This window comes from Gossypium hirsutum, chromosome D08 (assembly GCF_007990345.1).
Source record: "Gossypium hirsutum isolate 1008001.06 chromosome D08, Gossypium_hirsutum_v2.1, whole genome shotgun sequence".
NCBI classification, from domain to species: domain Eukaryota; kingdom Viridiplantae; phylum Streptophyta; class Magnoliopsida; order Malvales; family Malvaceae; genus Gossypium; species Gossypium hirsutum.
Genome location: NC_053444.1, coordinates 57,953,309 through 57,974,662, shown reverse-complemented (window position 1 = coordinate 57,974,662; position 21,354 = coordinate 57,953,309). Strand labels below are relative to the sequence as shown.

General features: G+C 33.7%; 2 protein-coding genes across 10 annotated transcripts; both read right to left on the bottom strand.

Annotated features, from left to right (window-relative positions):
* Window positions 1-14,382: 14,382 nt before the first annotated feature.
* LOC107929378 (deSI-like protein At4g17486) lies at window positions 14,383-16,950 on the bottom strand. 8 transcript variants are annotated; one of them, XM_016860776.2, is made up of 5 exons: window positions 16,591-16,950; window positions 15,990-16,192; window positions 15,343-15,630; window positions 14,980-15,066; window positions 14,383-14,806 (listed from the first exon to the last, which is right to left on the bottom strand). In XM_016860776.2, exons 2-5 carry the CDS (start codon window positions 16,135-16,137, stop codon window positions 14,643-14,645), a joined length of 687 nt encoding a protein of 228 aa, XP_016716265.1. In that variant the 5' UTR covers window positions 16,138-16,192; window positions 16,591-16,950; the 3' UTR covers window positions 14,383-14,642. The 8 variants fall into 8 exon arrangements, with proteins under 8 accessions (XP_016716265.1, XP_016716270.1, XP_016716269.1 ...); XM_016860781.2 differs by having other exon boundaries at window positions 14,383-14,788; window positions 14,980-15,060; window positions 16,591-16,805; XM_016860780.2 differs by having other exon boundaries at window positions 14,383-14,788; window positions 16,591-16,793.
* Window positions 16,951-17,493: 543 nt separating this feature from the next.
* On the bottom strand, window positions 17,494-20,472 carry LOC107929375 (nudix hydrolase 8). Of its 2 annotated transcripts, none has more exons than XM_016860774.2 (9): window positions 19,865-20,472; window positions 19,430-19,704; window positions 19,119-19,184; window positions 18,678-18,815; window positions 18,489-18,566; window positions 18,341-18,391; window positions 18,195-18,229; window positions 17,976-18,084; window positions 17,494-17,880 (listed from the first exon to the last, which is right to left on the bottom strand). In XM_016860774.2, exons 1-9 carry the CDS (start codon window positions 20,001-20,003, stop codon window positions 17,674-17,676), a joined length of 1,098 nt encoding a protein of 365 aa, XP_016716263.1. In that variant the 5' UTR covers window positions 20,004-20,472; the 3' UTR covers window positions 17,494-17,673. The 2 variants fall into 2 exon arrangements, with proteins under 2 accessions (XP_016716263.1, XP_040954493.1); XM_041098559.1 differs by having other exon boundaries at window positions 19,430-19,752; window positions 19,865-20,000.
* Between the last annotated feature and the right edge of the window lie 882 nt (window positions 20,473-21,354).

The following is a 21,354-nucleotide window of genomic DNA, read 5'->3' as shown; positions in this document are numbered from 1 at the left end:
AATTTCTAGGTTAACCGTTTCGACTAACCTACTTTGGGGCCTCATCAATACCAAATGAAATTAAAAATTTTATACTATGCAAAACGTGTAAGATTCGAAACAAATGAACCCATATAGATAGATTTCTAGTGCGTAAGTCAGCTGCTTGAAACTGTTAAAAACTCGCACATCAGAAATTTCAAAATTTGTTTCCTCTTAAATTGAGTAATCAAAATGGATGCTACTTGGTGAGAACTTTTATTGGGTAATGATAGCATATTTATTTTGAAAATTTTACGTACTTAAATCAACTTGTTCTTAAATTAATTTCTACTAATTGGTGGATTTTATGTTTAAATCTTGTCAGGAACGAAATTCGGATGCTTTAATTTGAAAACAAGCAGAAAAAGGATTAAATTGAAGAAAGAGTAATTGAAGAGGGGTCGAATTAAAAATTTAGAGATATTTAGGGGATAATCAGATTTTTTATTTTGACTTTGTAATAGAAAAGAAATATGATATTTATTTCATGTAATTAGTGGGTAGGTGGGACTAGCTTAATTTTAGCATATGGTTTATGTATAAATAAATGGCATGGTGGACTTGAAAAAACACACATTGATTTGCCTCACAATTGAATAGAAATCAATTTATTTTCTTTCTTATTTTGTGTGAAAGAGTGCAGGCATTCTGCCAAATTTTGTTTCCATTTCAGTTTTTGGCTTAATTATTTCCTAAGCCCTGCCTCTTTCATCTATCGACATGGAGAATGATAACTAGGTCAATTTTTCCTGCAAATTTCTACATTATCGACATGGAGGATGATAACTCGGCCAATTTTTCTGATATTCTACTCGAGGGGAATTGATGTTTGGAGTGGAACACTCACCATGAAATTTGACGGTGAAGTGGTTAGGTTTAATGTTTATGAGGATATGAGACATCCCGATGTAATAACAAATGTCTCTAATGTCAATGGAATGTAACCATTGAAATACTTACAGGATAAGTTACAAACCGTGCCTTGCAAGAGTGTAGATCTCGATGTTAAGGAAAAGGAATTATCAATGATAAAAAACCAATACGTGAAGCTGTCATTCGCATGAAGGCCTCGAAATTAGAGCTCAAACCATTTCCAGAATATATAAGGATTCTGATAGAGGAAAATTCAAACTTGAACGGAGAAGTTCAAAGACATCTCAATCCACTAATGATGGGGGAATTTGGGAAGTGCTTTAAGGACAGTGGGCAAAGGTCAAAACTTTTCTACAAAAATGTCCAAGTGCACGAGATGGAAAAATTAATTTTCAATGAGTTAAACGGATAACATTTAAAGTCATCGAGCTAACAACGTTAAACAAAAGCGCCTTTTGAGAGGCAATCCAAATTTATTTTAATTTATTTAATTTTGATTTTAAGTAAAATTTAGGTTGAAAATAAAATGAATAGTAACAAGATTATTATTTAATCCATTTAATGTGTTATTTTTCAAGAACATGGTGGAGGCTGTCGATTTTTTTGGAAATCGAATACGGATCGTGGTGTGGGCACGCCTTGCTCAGTACTGCCATTTATTTTCTTCATGACCCAAACCATTTTTCTTCAAATTAACCCAAGTCTCCACAATTCTTGTCATCTTGCAAAGTAGTCACTCCCAATGCCAACAACCATGTTAAATATACACAAGGAGTATACTTGACATTTCTCTCTACTATACTTTAATTCTTATACAATATGCTTGAGGACAAGCATGGATTAAGTAGGGGGTGTTGGATTAGTAAGTGTGCATGATTGATTTTCTTTTCGCTGCATGTTTATTTCTCTTTCACACGTGTTAATTCTTATGTTGGATTATTCTTTAATTTGTTTGACATTGAGCCTCTAATTCCATTACTTAATCAATTTAGATAGTTGAGTGATTCTTGAATTAAAATGTAGTTTAATCAACATGTGTGTTATAAAGTTGATATATGTAATTAGATTATTTCATGAAAGTTGACTGTTTATAATTATTTGGTAAGAATATTGTATTTCCTTGTAAATAAATAAATAAAGAGAAAAAAAAAGGGTTATAATAAATAAAAACAAAAATACTACTCCACTGATGGCTCTAGTTATGAGTGAAGATTTCAGAAAAGTTATCGAGGTGAGGTACTTGGGTTGTCATCTCATCTCGTGTAAAAGGATCGAGTGACAAACCGAATACTTGCAAACATTCCATTAACCAAGCTGCCATGAGTAGGGAATAATAGTTGTTTGGAGACAAGTCAAATTGAGTAACCAGATAGGGTGCTTGGATTGTCATCTTAATTCACGTAAAAAGGTTTTTGATTATGTCCCAAATTTACTACACAAATTAATTAAGAATAATACCTTGCAAATTTTGGTTCAAACTCAATTTAGTGAAATGATTTAATTTGCATGTTTGAGTTTTAAGGACACTTGTTGATCAAACTAAGTATTTGAGCACTTATTCATTTTTTCGCTTAAATTGTTTGCATTGGTCATGATTATGGAAAAGAGACTTGATTTTTGATAAGTTATTGAATAATTTCTAATGAATGAACATACAGTATGCTTGAGGACAAGCATAGGCTAAGTAGGGGGATTTGATAGCATATTTATTTTGCGTATTTTATGTACTCAAATCAACTTGTTCTTGAATTAATTTCTGCTAATTGGTGAATTTTATGTTTAAATCTTGTCAAGAACGAAATTCGGATGTTTTAATTCGAAAACAAGCAGAAAAGGATTAAATTGAAAGATGAGTAATTGAAGAGGGGTCGAATTAGAAATTTGGAGATATTTAGAGGCTAATCAGATTTTTGACTTTGTAATAGAAAAGAAATATGATATTTATTTCATGTAATTAGTGGGTAGGTGGAACTAGCCTAATTTTAGCATATGATTTATGTATAAATAAATGGCATGGTGCGCTTGAAAAAACACACATTGATTTGCCTCGCAATTGAATAGAAATCAATTTATTTTCTTTCTTATTTTGAGTGAAAAGTGTAGGTATTCTGCCAACTTTTGTTTCCATTTCAATTTTTGACTTAATTGTTTCCCAACCCTTTCATCTATCACTATTTCCATTCAAATTCACTTCCATAACCAACAAAGCATGATAAATTTCATGCTTCACTAAATTCAAATTAGCTTTAGGTCGGTGTTCTTTCCGGTCAGGAATCGTGAGAAATGTATCTGCACTAAAAATCATTAAAATCGGTATTCACCATCTCTCCGAAATATCGAGATTGACAAATTCATCTGTTAAAGTTAACTCGATTTTAATTCAAAAAGCGCATCGGGTTGGAGTTGTTTTGGAGTACAGTTGGAAAGAGGAGTCGTCCGTGTTGTATTCGGATTTTCGGGAACAAGTTAAGGGAGATAGTGATCGGATTTAAACATCCTATGCGGTTGAAACCGTTAATCCGAGTTGGGTTCTTCAGAATGCAAGGCTACCGAAGTCTTGATTCGTGAACGCGTGTATCGTGGTTAGATAATCTATAATGATTGGTTTGCAGGACATACCGGAATCAACTACGAGAGGAAGAATTAGTGGTTAGGACGTTCTTAGCCACTATAACCAGCTTATTGTTTGGAGGAGAAAACACATTTTCGAGGCTCAATTCAGAGACCAAACTCACCAAGTCTAGGGTTAAGGCTTATTATTTCTGTTCACAAAATTCGAATTTAATTTATAATTTAATTTAATTTCTAATTTTTTTAATTGCTTGTTTCTGCTATCTCAATTATTTAATTTCTAAAAATTTTCATCTCTCCTAATTTATTTAATTTATTTTTCAGCAGGTCTGTTTGGAGTCGTGCCATGATTATCAGTTCGACCGAAATTCTATTCACAAGAAAAACACAGAAGTTGATCATAATATTCAATCCATGTAGCTTGATCCTACTACTCTTTACTATTGTGTAGAGTTATTTTAATTGTAGGAATTATTTTTTTTTTGGTTTCGACTCCCATCAGGTAACAAAATGTCGCTAGAACCTCACCGAAAAGTTACTAAATTTTGACAAACTATTAAAATATTCCAAAGAAATAGTTTAAAATACAAAAATTTTAAGAAACCTGGTCCACAAGGGATTAGTGGACTACATATAACTAATTTGGCATTTAAAACAATACCCATTTTATTTAAAAAATTTTGTATTACATAGATAACATAGGAAATTTCTGTGGACTACTGTTGGAATGTAAGCATGAAAACATGCGGTTGGCTGTTATGCAATCAAACAGGTAAGCTTTTTTTTTTTTGGCTTGTGCCAGTTTAGAACCCAAGATTATTATTCCCCAGGTTTTAACATTGAAGAAACATACAAGCAATATCCTTTAGAACCAGAAAATTTTTTGAGAAGTTGAGTGAATTGATCGATTTCATAATTGGAACATTGATGTCCAATCCCTAGAAAAAGAAAAGAAAAAAGGCCGGGAAAATTTTATTATAGCAACTCTTCTTGTATCCAATTATTTGATGCTACATTAACAATTTTTTTCATCTCATATTTTAGAAAAGTATCTTTATCTTTATCTCGTAAGAGAGAAAATGTACCAGATTTAAGAAACCAAAGCTTAGAATCCTAGACTTTAATAACAACATGCTTTTTCATGTATTTTTTTGGAAATTCTAAGATGACGACCTGAGACACTAACATAAATGGACCCTTCCAGCATCATTAAGCTCTTTAAACCAATCCGATCTTCAGTATAAAGATCTGTCTGCATAAACAGTGATGTTATAATCGGTCATAAAATTTCTAGCAAAACTCAACATAAGATCATATCAGGTCCATTGGAAAATATAACAAATTTACTTGCCACTAAATACAATGATTCATGAATGCCAACAGTTATAGTTTATGTGAGAAACATGTGGAGTGAATACAAATGGAACTGGACTACTTTTATTCTGGTGAACAACACAAGTTGGTGTAGGCTCAATGATCATTTTGAAGCCAAACACATCCTTATTCTATTGGAGGGAAGAAAAGGTAAATTGAAGTGTTTCTCGACTGCATTTACCAAGACAAACAGTGTATTCATTTCTCATTGAAAAGTCAGGGCAGATCAGCAAAAGCTTCAGTTGGATTCTCATGTCCTTTCATGTTGAGGCTGAGGTGATACTTGTACAAGAAACAATCAGTCTTAAGTTTTCTTACTTCCTAATTTTTCTGCTCTAGTTCCTCCTCAAAACCCTTTAATATTTCTCGATGTTTCTCAACTTCGTTTTTTAAAGATTTTCTCTTTTGCTTAGACTTTGCAATTTGATCATTTAGATTCTCAATGGTGGCTTCTATTGCAGAACTACCCTCATTTTTGAAATCAACTGTGCCTTTCTCTGTACTCTGCTCCTCTAAAATAGTTAAGGATGGTAATAGCTGAAATCAAACGTAATATTAGTTATGCTAGAATTGATAATAGAATGGAAATTATAAATGAACAAGCCATGCAGAATTCAGAATGTAAACTTACTTCGAAGATTACACAACGAACCTCAACAATAAATTTGCATTCTGGACAATAATAAACTGATTCAAATTTGTATCTTTTTTTCTCACAAATATCATAATAGAACTCATCATTTGAGCCATTTTCATGTTCAGCGGAAATCATTTCATATTGGAAAGGCAATTTTATAACAGTCAAAGGATGCAAATGGCGTTCATGTTTTATTGTCTTTGATGTTGAGCGAATGCAGTAGATATGGATGTTAAATGCACAAGCCACACATCGAAAGAAGCCAGTTTGAGCATCTTCATGGCAAATGTTGCACTCAACAGAGGCAAGTGTGTTATCAAAATAAGAGAGTTAGTGTATGTGACCTTCATACTTGAAGTCAGGTATTGTGACCTTAGGCTTAGAACAATCAATATGAAGCTTAAAGTCACATTTGGCACAGCGATACTGCAGCAAAAACCAGCCATCCAACCCCAGGCATGAAGAACATTGAAAGGTTTCATGATGAGAAAGTGGTAGGGGTGATGAGAGGGTGAAAACGTGTAGGGGATGAAAGGGATGATAGATATTTTTCTCTTGTACCTCAACAGCACAAGATCTATGTAAAAAGAAGTTGCATTCCGTACAACCGAAGGAGGAAGCAAAGCAACTCGTTGCGCATGCTCTGCATCGAACTTCATTGCTTAATTCCTTACTGCCACAAAGTATTAAGGGATGCTTGTGAGCACAATGTAGAATTTTATTACCATCTTTGGACTCTATTGTCAAAAATAAGATGCATTTGACATCCAGTAGGAATTTACATTGTACGCAATAATAGGCCAACCCTAAGTCATCTTCATAACAAACCTTACACTGGTAAGATAAGTCACAGAGTAGAGTGAGAGGGTGTAAGGAATGAAAGGGATAATGTATTTCCGGCTATAACTCAACAGCACACTTTCTATGTAGAAAAAAGGTGCATGATCTTTTGTTATAACCAAAACAAGGATCTAACAAGCAATATTCTCCACACCCTCTGCATAAACTTCAGTGCCGAATTCATTGCTTTCATGGAGTGCTAGTGGATGATCGTGGGCTAGGTGTTGAATCTTATCAGTATCTTTAGATTCTACAGTCGGAAGCAAGACGCATTTAACATCCAGTTGGAATTTACACTTTCCGCAGTGAAAGGCCAAGCCTGAGCTAGCTTCTTCACATCCTTCACATTGGTAAGGTATTTTGGTGAGTAAAACCAGAGGACATGACCGATGAAAGAAATGATTGATTTGGAGCGGAATATCGATCATGCACGAATGGTGGACAAAAAAGTTACAATCTTGGCAACCATAAGAGGAAGAATTAGAGGCGTTGATAAAACAGAGCTTGTTACATATGGCACACCTAACCTCCAAATGATTATTAGAGGAACAAGTTTTAAGGGATGCCTGTGAGTAAAATGTTGAATAAGCTCTTCTTCATCCCCTTGTGATTGTATGATGGGTCGTTGGGTGCATTCAACATGCATATGAAAATCACACTTGACGCAGCGGTAGGTAAAACCTGAGCCTTCTTTGAAACAAGCATTACATGTATAGGAATTTAGAATGTTGAGGAGAAGAGGGTATGGATGAAAGAAATTTTGGATCTCTCTTGGAAGCTCGGCACAGGATTCATAGAGGAAAAAGTTGTAGCAGATACTGCATGCACAAATTAAACCTGATAAGCCTTCGCCACATCCCGAACAGTTAAGAAATTCTTTGAGCAACAAGTGAGCATCATAGAAGTTCAATGGATGTTCATGGAGAAAATGGTCAAACTTCATTTTTTCTTTGGTACTCCACTCAAAGGCCATTTCTTTACAAGACTCCGCTATGGCCATAACTATTTCATCCATTTGTGTTCATTTCGTCAATCAAAATAGTGAAAATGAATGAGATTGTTAAGGAAAATCAAAGCTAAACGAGTAATGATGTTCAAGGTCGTTGTTTTTCTCTTTTCGGTAAAGATGAAGGTTTAAGAAAAAAGGAAAGGAGATTCTTTCCTTATAGTGTGTAAGGGTGGGTTTATTACATATTTTATCTTAATTATTCAGATGCTTGCTTGAGTTTGGTTTCTTTTCCCATAATATAATTCTAAAGTTCATTTCTGTTAGAATTAAGTGACTCGAATCCTTATTTAAATCCTTATAGAATTATACTTCTTTTATTTTATTTTTAGAATAAGGTTTTTTAAACATTATTAAACTTCATCTATTTGAAATTGATTAGAATAAGGTGTTTCAATCTTATTAGAATATGGTTTTACAAGCCTATAAATAGACATAGTCTACTCCTCTTATAATTATTCGAATTCGACATGGTGAATTTTCTTCTTCTCTGCCTGTGATTTTTTCCTGAAAGGGTTTCCACGTAAAATCTGTGTATTCTTTATTTTTATTTCTCTTTTTTTATTTGTGATATATTATCATTACCGATATTCTAATTTTACAAATTGGCATCAGAGCTTTCAGGTTGTTCATCTCAATCACGGTAATGACGTCTTTAAAATATAAAATTCTGCTGTTGGATCGCAACACCAGATTTGCGTTGTGGCAGATAAAGATGCAAGCAGTTCTTACACAGATGGACTTAGAGGAAGCCCTACTAAGGGTAGATAAAATGCTTTCAACATTAACGGAGGAAGAGAAGAAGCGCAAGGATTGAAAGGCGTTAACACAATTACATTTGCATTTGTCTAACGAAATTTTACAATATGTGATGAAGGAGAAGACCTCCGCTGGATTATGGAAGAGGTTGGAACAAATATGTATGTCGAAAACTCTAACTAGCAAGCTACATATGAAGCAGCGTCTTTATGCTCATCGTTTGGAGGAAGGTGCATCTATGCACGAATACTTAATAGTATTTAAAGAAATTCTCTCAAACTTGGAGGCCATGGAGGTTCAGTATGACAAGAAAGATCTAGGGTTGATTCTACTTTGTTCATTACCCTCGTCTTTTCAACCTTTAGAGATACGATTTCATATAGTCGCGAGTCTCTCACAGTTGATGAGGTTTATGATTCTTTAACCTCGTATGATAAGATGAAGTATCTTGTGGTTAAAACTGACTCTTAGAGAGAGTGTCTCATTATTCGTGGAAGACAAGACCGAAATGCTGATGATGATCGTGGAAGGACACAGGAATGAAATCTTCGTGGTAAATCTAAGAGTAGATCGAAGTCTTCAAACAGAGGTAAAACTTGTAACTTCTGTAAGAAGAAAGGGCACATTAAATCTGAGTATTATAAGCTACAAAACAAGATCAAAAAGGAGGTTGCGAATCAAAATGGAAAACAACCAGAAAATTCTGGTAAAGCTGATGTTGTAGAAGACTACAGCGATGGTGAACTTCTAGTCGCTTCCGTCAACAATTCTAAAGTGAGCGAGGAGAGGATCCTTGATTCGAACTGCACTTTTCACATGAGTCTCAATCGAAATTAGTTTACAACTTATGAAATAGTGTCTGAATGTGATGTTTTGATGGGAAATAATGCCTCATGTAGAATTGTAGGTGTTGGAAAAATTAAAGTTAAGATGTTTGATGGAGTTATCATAACACTTAGTGATGTACGACATGTTCTAGAATTGAAGAGAAATTTAATTTCGTTGAGTGCTCTTGATTCAAAAGGGTACAAATACACAGCTGAAAGTGGGGTTTTGAATATTTCCAAAGGTTCCCTCGTTGTGATGAAAGGACAGAGAAAGACTGCCAAGTTATATATTTTGCAAGGTTCTACTGTTACTAGTGATGCATCTGTCGCTTCCTCTTCCTTGACAGATGATGATATTACTAAACTTTGGCATATGTGCCTAGGGCATATGAGTGAGAATGGCATGGCAGAATTGACCAAAAGATGACTTATTGATGGGCAAGGACTTTGCAAACTGAAGTTCTGTGAGTACTGCGTTTTTGGGAAGCAAAAGAGAGTTCGATTCACCAGAGGAATCCATAACACGAAGAGAACATTGGAGTATATTCATTCTGATCTGTGGGGGCCATTCAGAGTGCCTTCGAGAGGTGGAGCTAATTATATGCTAACTTTTATTGATGATTTTTCTAAAAAAGTGTGGGCATTTTTCCTGAAGTAAAAAAGCGATATGTTTTCCGCATATAAGTCTTGGAAAACCATGATTGAAAAATAGACGGGAAAGCAAATAAAATACCTCCGCACAGACAATGGCTTAGAGTTCTGTTCTGATGAGTTTAATAAACTGTGCAAGTTAGAAGGGATCGTGAGACACTTGACAGTTCGTCATACTCCACAGCAAAACGGCGTTGCAGAACGAATAAACGTAACGATCATGGAGAAGGTTCGATGTATGTTGTCAAATGCCAACTTACCAAAGTCATTGTAGGCCGAAGCAGCCTCTACTGCATGTTTTTTGATCAACCGATCTTCATCCGTTGCCATTGAGAAAAATACTCTACAAAAGGTATGGTCTGGTAATCCTACTGATTATTCTGATTTAAAGATCTTTGGTTATCCTGCATATGCTCATGTTGATAATAGAAAATTAGAACTGAGATCTATCAAATGTGTTTTTATTGGTTATAAAGCTGGTGTAAAAGGGTATAAGTTATGGTGTCCTGAAAATAGAAAAGTTGTGATTAGCAGAGATGTTGTTTTTGATGAAACTGCTATGCTACCTAACTTATCTCTTAAAGACTCTTCCAATAAAGAAAATTAAAAGCAGGTGGAGCATCAGATTAATCTAGAATCTACAACAGAGTCGACTACTGAAGCCAGTACAAAAATTCAAAATAGAGTTGGTTCTTCACCACAATATTCTATCGCCAAAAACAGAACTAGAAGAGAAATTAAACCTCCAAAGAAGTATGCCAAGGCTGATCTAGTTATTTATGCTTTAAATGTGGCTGAAGATATAGATGCAAACCAAGAGCCATCTAATTATTCTGAGGCGGTTAGTTGTGAAGACTCAGAAAAGTGGATGTTTGCTATGCAAGAGGAGATGGAATCACTACACAAAAATAAAAATGGGATCTTGTGAAACTTCCTAAAGGTAAAAAGGTTGTTCGTTGTAAATGGGTGTTTAAGAAGAAAGAGGGGACTCCAAAAGTTGAAGAACCTAGATATAAAGCAAGGCTTATTGCAAAGGGTTACAGTCAAATTCCAGGAGTGGACTTCACAGATGTGTTCTCTCCAGTTGTGAAGCATAGTTCGATTCCAGATTTGTTTGGTATTGTGACCATGCATGATTTAGAGTTTGAGCAGTTAGATGTAAAAAGTGCATTTTTGCATGGAGAACTTGAGGAGGATATTTACATGCAACCACTAGAGGGTTTTACAGTCCTAGAAAAAGAGGACTATGTTTGCTTGTTGAAAAAGTCCCTTTACGATTTGAAACAGTCACCAAGACAGTGGTGCAAGAGGTTTGATTCCTTTATGACTTCTCATGATTTTAAAAGAAGTAGCTTTGACAGTTGTATTTACTTTAAGAAAAATAGTGATGGTTCTTTTGTGTATCTACTCAATCGATAGTGTGCTTATCGCTCTACTTCACTTGATTCTCATGCCAGTGGACTCGTCGCTCAGCTTTAGGCCTTATTAGCTTCATTCTGATAGCAGCGAAAGATAAATGAGAGATAAGAAAGGTCAAAGCCCAACTAAGTGAAGAATTTGAGATGAAAGATTTGGGACTAGCAAAGAAGATACTTGGTATGGAGATTCTCAGAGATAGAAAAGCAAGTAAATTGTACCTAAGTCAGAAGGGGTACATTGAGAAAGTTCTTTGCAGATTCAATATACAGAATGCTAAGCCTGTTAGTACTCCTTTAGCAGCCCATTTCAGACTTTCATCGACTTTGTCTCCACAATCAGATGATGAGATTGAGTACATGTCACATGTTCCATACTCTAGTGCAGTGAGATCTCTCATGTATGCCATGGTTTGTTCACGTCTAGATCTATCATATGCAGTTAGTATAGTTAGTAGATACATGGCGAATCCCGATAAAGAACATTGGAAAGCAGTTCAGTGGGTTTTAAGATACTTACGAGGTACTACCGATGTTTGCTTACAGTTTGGAAGAACTAGAGATGAAGTCATTGGGTATGTTGATGATGATTTTGCTAGAGACCTCGATAGAAAAAGATCTCTCACATGTTATGTCTTTACAATCGGAGGTTGTGCAATAAGTTGGAAAGCCACTTTGCAAACTACAGTCGCTTTATCTACCACTGAAGCTGAGTACATGGCGATTATTGAGGCTTGTAAAGAAGCTATTTGGTTGAAGGGACTCTTTAGTGAACTCAATGAAGACCTTCAAATTAATATAGTATTTTGTGACAGTCAGAGTGTCATCTTCCTTGCGAAAGATCAAATGTTTCATGAGAGAACAAAACACATTGATGTTCGGTATCATTTTGTTCATGATATTATTGCTCGTGGTGATATTGTTGTGAGAAAAATTAGTGCTAATGAAAATCCTACAGATATGATGACTAAGTCACTTCCTATAACCCTGTTTGAGCATTGCTTAGACTTGGTTAGTGTTCATTGTTGAAGTTAAACCCTTAAGGGGTTTTATGGAAGAGGTGGAGAACTTGTTCATTGAGAGTTCGCTATGAAGAACTTGTTCATTAAGAATTCGTGTCAAGGTGGAGGTTGTTAGAATTAAGTGACCCGAATCCTTATTTAAATCAAATACAGTGGTAAAATAAAATAAAAGTAAAATCCCTATAGAATTATACTTCTTTTATTTTGTTTTATTTTTAGAATATGATTTTTTAAACCTTATTAAGCTTCATCTATTTGAAATTGATTAGAATAAGGTGTTTCAATCTTACTAGAATATGGTTTTACAAGTCTATAAATAGACATAGTCTACCCCTCTTGTAATTATTCGAATTCGACATAGTTTTTTTCCGAAAGGGTTTCCACGTAAGATTTGTGTGTTCTTTATTTTTATTTCTCTTTTTTTATTTGTGATATATTTTCTTTACCGACATTCTAATTTTACAATTTCTTTCGAGCGCCATTGAATGTTTGTGATGACTTTTCCAACACTTGAGGAATCATGGTTGCTTTTGATTTCTCTATAGGTCCAGCATCAAGCAATCCTTTAGTATAACCATTGATATACACATTAGATTTCACATTTCGTATTTTCAAAATACTACTACTATACCGCTATTTGCCATAATTTAAAGGTTAAATATGACACTAACCCAAAGCAAAACACAGATCCTAAAATAAAACCAAGTCACCTTTGCTTCTTGGCAAGTAACTATTCTTATGCATTGGATCACGCTTAGCAAGGTGGGGGACCTTTAAGCCCAAAGTGTACTATGCTGAATCAGTGAAGAAGAGTGTGGAATCTTTAAGTTGGAAAGGTGAGTCAAAAAGATTTACAAACTGATATGAAACTGGAAAGAGGTGCTTGAAAACATGGTTTATGGTGATTCAAAGCTTGAATTATTGAAGCTTTTGATATGATGAAGGATGAAAGCGATAAGAAAAGAGTGAAAAGAAAGGGAAAAAATAGTTTTGGGGTTTGATGAGAGGGTGAAGAAAATCCTGCAAATTTATTATGATAGGAGCTGATTTGAATGATTTCTAAATCCAATATCAATCATGCAAATCATTGAAATGCACACAGAATTGTGTGAAGTTGTGAACTTACCTGGAGATTACACAGCGAACCTTAGCAATGAATTTACAAACATTGCAATAGAAATCAAGTAGATTTTGACTAAATTTATTGAATTTTGCAAGTTAGATGAATAATATTCCTCTTATTAGTGTCTCCTAATTCTAGAATTTAACTTTTGAAGGTTTTGGTTATTAGACAACAAAAATTAAAGGTTGGGGTTAAATTTGGGAGATTATTTGTATAAATTAAAAATAAAATTTTCAGGGATATATTTTAAAGTTATACATGAATTATAATTTAATATTTAATTTGACACATGAACTTTTACTTTGTGTAATCTGATAAATAAATATTAAATTTAATTCAGTTTTCACAAATCATTAACACCATACTAGATGTAGTACTATTTTAGGTTTACTTTTTGCCTATACAAAAAAATAAAAATTATTTGCTTAACATGAAAACTGTTGAATTTATTTATTTATTTTAAATATTTATAATTGAATCAAAATCAAATTAAATTAAAGTTTACATATCACATTGCACATTAAATCTAAGTTAGTGTGTGAATTTGATATTTACCTCTATAATTAGCATTGATTGCATCCAAAATTATTGTTTGATTAATAAAATATGAACTCATTTTTTTAGAACTAGAACTAAATAAAAAAAATTTGTAATACTGAGGGTTAAATTTGTTAAATTTTTAGATTTAGGATTAAATTGATAAAATGTGCAAATAAAAAACAGACCCACATTAGTTGAAAAGTTGGGTGACCACCCAGATAATGTACCCAATTAAAAATTGAGCTATTCAAACAAAGGAAAGGATGATTCTTTCCCTTACTTTTCATCACAGGGGAAGCTTTTTTTATAGTTGCAGACTCCCACCCATTTCGACTGAACCACGGGAAGATTGAAAAATCTCTTTATTTTTGCTCCTTGTTGGAGACTTGGAGGGGTTTTGGGTTTGACTTTTTGTTCTTATTGCAATTTTTTTTATAGAAAAACGAGTTTCTCCTTTTTCTTTCTCTCTCTCTCTCGCATCCGGAAACGGGCATAAACGGCATTTTTGCAGCCGCTATGGTTGAGTTAAAAGTCACAACCGTCTTTTAGTCTAGATATATTCTGATTATTAGTGTGACTTGTAATTACTCGATCGAGTGTAACTGGTAGTTATTGCATCTTCAAAACAAAAGAAGCTTACTTCAGTCGGTAAATGTTGTCAATTATAAACAATGGCTTTTGGCTTAAACTAACCTAGAAACACACCCAAGAACTCATGTCCCATCAACAAAAGAAACCAGAAAATTATTATAATTTCCTCACAAGGAGAAAGGAAATGCAACTAATAATACAGAATCTAAATATTTGGCTTTAATGGTCACACTAGTAAAGGAATAAGTTGGGGCATTATCATGCTTTAAGAATGAAAAGGAAGTCATCAGCGTCATTGCAGTACCTTGAAGCGCTCTGATATATTCGGTGTGGCATTTTGGACCACATGGTAGAACGACTCGCAACAGAAACAGTTATAGTTGGAGGAAAAATCAGAGGAGTTCTTTGGCAAACCTCAGTGGCTTCTCTTTTAGAAATGCGACATCACCATTTTGTGTAGTCAAGAGATGATGATCTGCATCCTCTTCATCGCTCTCTCCTGTTAAAGATGTTGCAGCAGAATTTGATCTTTCATCATCTGCGTTGGAAAAATAGCTTGATCAAAAACATAATCGTCAATAACCTCGGCGAGCAATTGCTTTTTTGATCCATCACCGAGGATCCAGTACGAATTCATATTGAAAGTAACCAAACTTCTGAATCATTTGCAAGCATATGGGTGAAACTTGTAAAAAATGGTAAATGGTATGGTTGCTAGAAGAAGCTTACCGGAATATGCTGGATGATCAGGAAGATGTCGAACTGCAGTAACCTGAATGCTTTCTGGAAGTAGACAGTTACAAAATGAACCTGAAACTTCAAAAACTTCATTCATCAGATCAAATTATTGCATGAAGTACAAAAACCCATTTACATATACTAGAAGAAAGAAGAGTTGGGAGCTACTTCATCCCATCATTCAAAATTCTTCAAAAAATGAAGAAATATAAGTATAGACATTCAAATATCTAACAATGAGATAACTTTTATAACCATGCCATACGGATATGCGATCTAAAGCCATTAGAAGTCATCGTGGTTAAGTGATTAAGTACAAGATAACATTAAAATGAAAGCAGACAATTTTGTCACCTAATTGAGCCAGCCTATTTACCCATCCAGGAATAGGCTTTCCAGTTAGCTGCATGCACACTTCATTGGTGAAATGGTTGCAATTCTTAGCAATTAAATGGTACGTGTCCCCATGGTATTTCTGGGAAAGCTGCTCCATAAGTGACCGAAATTCTGAACGAGACAAGTTAGTGCTGCCCAATAATATTGATCTTCTGAAGATGAAGCCGGGACAACTTCTTGGTTCCACTTCAAACACCCCACTTGTAGGGTACTCATGCGCTCCAAATCCGTACTCCAAACCATGTACTGATTAAATTAGTGCAGAATAGGTTAAAACCACAGAAATTAGAAAATAAGAGGGAGAAAATCAAAGGTTAACATTAACTTCGAATAAATGACAAATCATCATAAGCTGGTAACCCTCAACAAATTTATTAAACAGTGATAGCAAAATGAAATTAATTAATGCCATCAAGGTAAGGATTTCTATGCATATAAAGAGTTTCGGTATGGAAAACCCTATCACATCCTGCCATGCCCGTATGTCCAAAGCTATTTATGCAAATCAACTTAATAATATCTATATCTGAACAGCAAAATCGAAGTTCAAATGAAAAAATATAAAAAAAACAAACAATACAATTATCATAAAGGAGAAATAATACCTTCTATACCCGAGTGGAATATCCCAATCCCAAACCAGTAAAGGTAGTTATTTATAGGTGTGAGGTCATATACATTGAGATACAACAAAGCACGATTGCTTCCACCATTACTCTGACCCTTACTCGAATTCGATGGAAACAACCGCATTGTCCTTTTTAAATCTAACTTGCTTCTTCAATCTATATCACAGGCTCCTCTTCTTCTGCACCAAACCATGAAAACAAATATAAGGGTTGTATCAACAAGGAGTCAAGATTAGGTTATTATACAAATAATTATCTACTACTTAGAAGTCTAAGCATATAAACCCAGAAAGACGAAATCCCCAAGAATTAATTTTGGTTAAAAAGCAAAACAAATGAAAAGTAACAGCTTTTGAGAGTTGGGATTTTTCCAATTTGAGAAAAGTAAGAGGTAAAGGAATCAACTTTCCCTTTTCCCGGGTTTTCCCAGGAATCCCAAATAAAAAAATACGAGAAAATCAACAAACTAAACATTTGAATACTAATATAGTGAAAGACGGCCATAAATCCAGGAAATTACAATAATGAAAGCATAAAAAATGAAATATTAGGGAAAAATTGAAGCTTTGTAGCTTACCGAGAACAGGAGACAAAGAGAAGTTAAAGGAAACAGCTTTGGGACAGACATCAAAGAGTTTTGAGGCAATTCAATTCAAGCAACTCTCTTGTTCTTCTTAGAGGAAAAAAAAAGAGATGCATGAATGAATGAGTGAAGCTTTTTCACAGGTAAAGTGGAGTTGAAGCTTGATTTGTTTGGTATAAAAAAGGTAAAGAACTCTGGTCATAACATTTATTTTATATTTTTAGGATTTCAATTATCAATTAATTATTTAAAATAGTTAAAAGAAATATTAGAGAAATAGCTTGGATTAAGGAGTTAATCTGTTGATAATTATTTGACTTTGATCTTCTTTTGTTTGCTTTTAGATTTCAAAACAATTAGTGGATGAAAGAAAAGGAATTTATTTCCTTTTAAAAAGTTAAATATCATAAATAATTCAAAGAGTTTTTATTTCTTGAAATTCAATGTAAAATATAATGTTATATATTTATATAAAAATAAATTATAAATTTAAGGGGAGTTAAAAATGAAATTTTTATCATTATATTTTTACAAGTTTTAAAGAGAATTATCATTTTGGGTAGATTTAAAATGATTATGTGTAATAAAATGTACAAATTAATCGTCATTATTGTGACATTTAGTAGTAATAATTTCTTATGACCACTTTAAGCTTTGTTTTGGCCAGCATTATAGCATATTGTCATGTGACGACTACAGGTCCCAAAACATCAATATTAGTTTCCAAGTTTGGGACAAGAGAATTTGCAGACATATTATTAACTACCAACTAAATATGCTTAGGTTTGCCAACAGAAAATAATTAATTAGCGGATATTTATATGTTTTATAACATTGCTGCTTAACCTAATATTCATTTTTTCCCTGATTAATCTCTCCACTATTGAAGAGTTAACGTCAAATGTAAGCATTCCCTGGAATCCTCAATTATCAATACAAGATCTCATGATCTTACATTCAAAGTCATAATATGTACATTACTAAGATATTGGTAATTACAGGTCATAAATCGTGTAGTTCTCAAGCTTCCCGTGGATTAGAAAGTTCATTCACTAGGCAATGAGATCAGAATCTGTTTCAGTTGCCTATACAGTTGTTATGTTGTGAGTCGATGACATTATAGTACAGAGACGATGTTTTGCCATCAAACGCAGAAGCCACTTGATGTACAGATAACCCGCAATAACGCTTCCCCAGACGCTCAACGCAGATATCAATCACTTTCTTGAACATACAATCCTGTTGAATCAATGGTTGCTCCACAAACTCAACTAATGGCATCCACTGCAATAATAGCCAATCTAATAGTATCAACAAGATATCTGCTTCACAGCACTAAACATCTCTTTTCGAATACGTGTGGGTAGGGAGGAACTTACTTTGGCTGCTTGAATTTCATGATCGTCAACCATAATGTGAGTTGATACAGGCTTTAGCATGCAGATGAAGAACAAATCAGACTTTTCAAAGGCTACATTGTGCACATGCCTGCCAAATATTAAGGACCAGATACCAAAAATTTATATTACATGGATTACCATACAAGAAACTTTCGATAGGATTCGATGACATCAAAAATATCAGTAGTAATCTGTTACCTGAATGCTACTACTTCCACAAATTCAGTGTCAACCTGCAAGTACAACGCATTAGCCTAATCAGACTCTTTAAATACTTTGAACTAACAATAAGATCTAATTCAAAATAGTACCTAAAAGGAGATCTATCAAACAGAAATACTTACCCCAGTTTCTTCCTTGACTTCTCTTACAGCGCCTGTAAATATCTCCTCTGACTGCCAAACCAAATTAAAAGTGTATTGATTGAAAAAATCTTTGCTTTGATTTTGAGTTCTACTTTCTTTCAATAGAATTCAAACCAAATAACTATACCTCAACAATGAAACCTGTTGGTATTTTCCAAAGTCCAACAAATTGGGGAGCACAGTATTTCTCTTGTACTACAAGAACCTGTAGTTGATCATTGCAAATGATTGAATTATAACTCAACTTTAAGACAGATAACTTAATAATGGTTCTTCTCTTCCTGCAGTGTCATCTGAAGCGCAAGTGATATGGTACCTCGTTTTTGTCATTGATGACAAATCCTCCAACGCCTACTTGATGTGAAGCATTGGCAGGAAGCATGCTGGGTCCTTCAGGTAGCCAGTAAGTTAACATTACGTATCCTCTCTCTGCGTGGTGATATTCAAACCCTTCCTGCATCGAAGATTATTGAAAGAGTGAATTGAATGCAAAATATAGGGAAAATGTTTCTCCAGTTTCACCTTCTTTCCCTCAACTTTTTGTCAATTCATCCAACCTAAGTGCTAATTGTCAACCCCTTAAGTTCTCATCTACTTCCAATCTCTCAATTTTCTCTAAAAGTATCAGTATCCAACATTTATAAGGGATGACATCATATAAGACACATATGTAGTTTATGAGCACTCAAGTCTGGATAACATCGGTTTAGTGAAGCCAGTGAAACATTTGTGCCATGTTTTAATGTCTGGAAGATACCTTGACAGCAACTGGAACAAGATCTGATTTTTCCACTGGCAACTTCAGCCAAATTCCCTTCTTTCCCTGCAGATAATGAATTAAGATCAGTAATATCCTAAACTTACTGCTGTCCGGCCTTCTCTTGATAATAAAAAGTTGCATTTTTATGTCATGACTTCACCTAAAAATGTCCTTAACTACCTACATGTCTCTCAAGGTTTGGTCACCAAAGGTTGTGACATACCCGTCACAATATAAATACAGGGAAGCAATATGGTTAAAGACTTGGGAGGCAAAGAAAACAAAGCACAGACAGAGATTTATATCACCTTTGATTTCCAGTGAGAAATTGAGAAACTAAGCATGGAAGCAAAGACATTTGGATTAGCTGGTAATCTTTCTGAATCAACAATGACTCCACCATATTCATCATCAAAAGAATCCAATATTCTCAATTTCCTCGAAAACAAACTTGAATTTGTGCCATTAATCTGATATAATAAATTTCCTGCTCCAAGTTTTTCTTCATCAACTGAACTGACAGCTTGCTTTGGCACATAACTGTAGTTCGGAGTACTTGAATGAGAAGCCTTCGGAGATATACCTGAAATCATTACTTTCCAATCAATGGCATCTTAAGCTAATCATTTCCCTACATGAAACAGAATCAAAACAGGACAACTAATCCTCAACTTCATGTTCTGTTTTACATCAGGAATCGGACAAAAATTGAAGTGACTGAACATATAAGAATTTAGAATTACCTCTGCAAGAACTGAAGTGTGGGGTGGATTTAACTTCAACCAATGGCCTGAAACTCGAAAACTGGCTTGAATTTGTCCTTCCAAGATGTGCAATCTCAGACATTGGCATATACTTTGAACTAAAAAAGCTGCACTCCATTTATGTCAGTATGCAAAACTCTCAAACGACTTTTAAACACTAACCCTGACCTAAACCCCCACTGGTTTAACGATACCCTAACTGCTTAATACATATAAATTATCCTGACATATATAAAAACAAAACGATTGTAACTATCAGAATAATTTTGATTCCAGAAAACAAGAAAGATTTATAGAATTTAACGTTTCCAAAGACAACGGATTGGCCAAAGAGATTGCTTGAGAAATTAAAACATCACTTTGAAAATGTAGTGAGAGGGGCGAAAACAAACAAACAAACACATGAAGCTTGATGAAGAGAATCCTTGGAACAAGGTTTAATGCTGGAGACAAGCCTCGTAAGCCATGAGTAAGCCTATATAATCTTTACCTAAATTAAGCAAACAAAATGAATAAAGTTAAAATAAGTTAAGAGTGATGTGTTTGGTGAAGCTGTGGTGAGAAATGGGTGTTGGGTGATGGATGACAATCAAAAAGAAAGTGCCAACTTTATATATATATGAAGATCGGCTGAAATGAATGAAAAGAGAGGGAACTTGGGAACTGATTTGTTTGGTAGCTATTTTAATTGTGGCTCCCACTAAATTGGAAGTAATTAGATCACAATAATTACTCTCAAATTCAATTTTTAAGAAAAAATTACTTTTATATAAATTATAAGCACCAACACTTATTTATGTTTGGCATGGTTATGGTAAAAAATTATTATAAAAAATAAATTACATTTATGATATATATATTTATAAAAGATTATGACCAAATTCATATACATGTTATATATTATAAAAATAATATATTTATTCATAAAAAGTGTTATTGTTTTTTTATCATAATTTATTTATAAAAAGTATTATGAAAGTTTTGGACAATTTATATTTTTTTAATAAAGGTTATATATTTTAAATTTTATATTATTTTTTATTTAATTTAGATATTATAAAAAGTGATATAATTTAGTATAAAATTTTCTCCAAATTAAGTTTATGTAAGTTTTTATAATTAAAGCTAAAGACTATTTGGACCATGAACTCAAATATTATAATATCGATGTTAATTATGCAAATAGAAAAAAAAAATCTTACATCATATCGTGGGATATGGTACCATTAGAGAGAATGGTGCCCTAAACAAATACCATAGACAGTTTGTGAACTCTTTAATTTGAAATATTTCAAGTTTCAAAAGTTTCGAAATGTAGTTGAGAAGACATCTAGTGTTCTAAAAATATATTTTAAGTATAACATAAAAAATAATGTTGGATCGTATTAGTATATTGCATATTTCATAACTTCAATTATACATAAATTTTATGTAACCGAATAACTTCAATCACAAATAATAATATTATT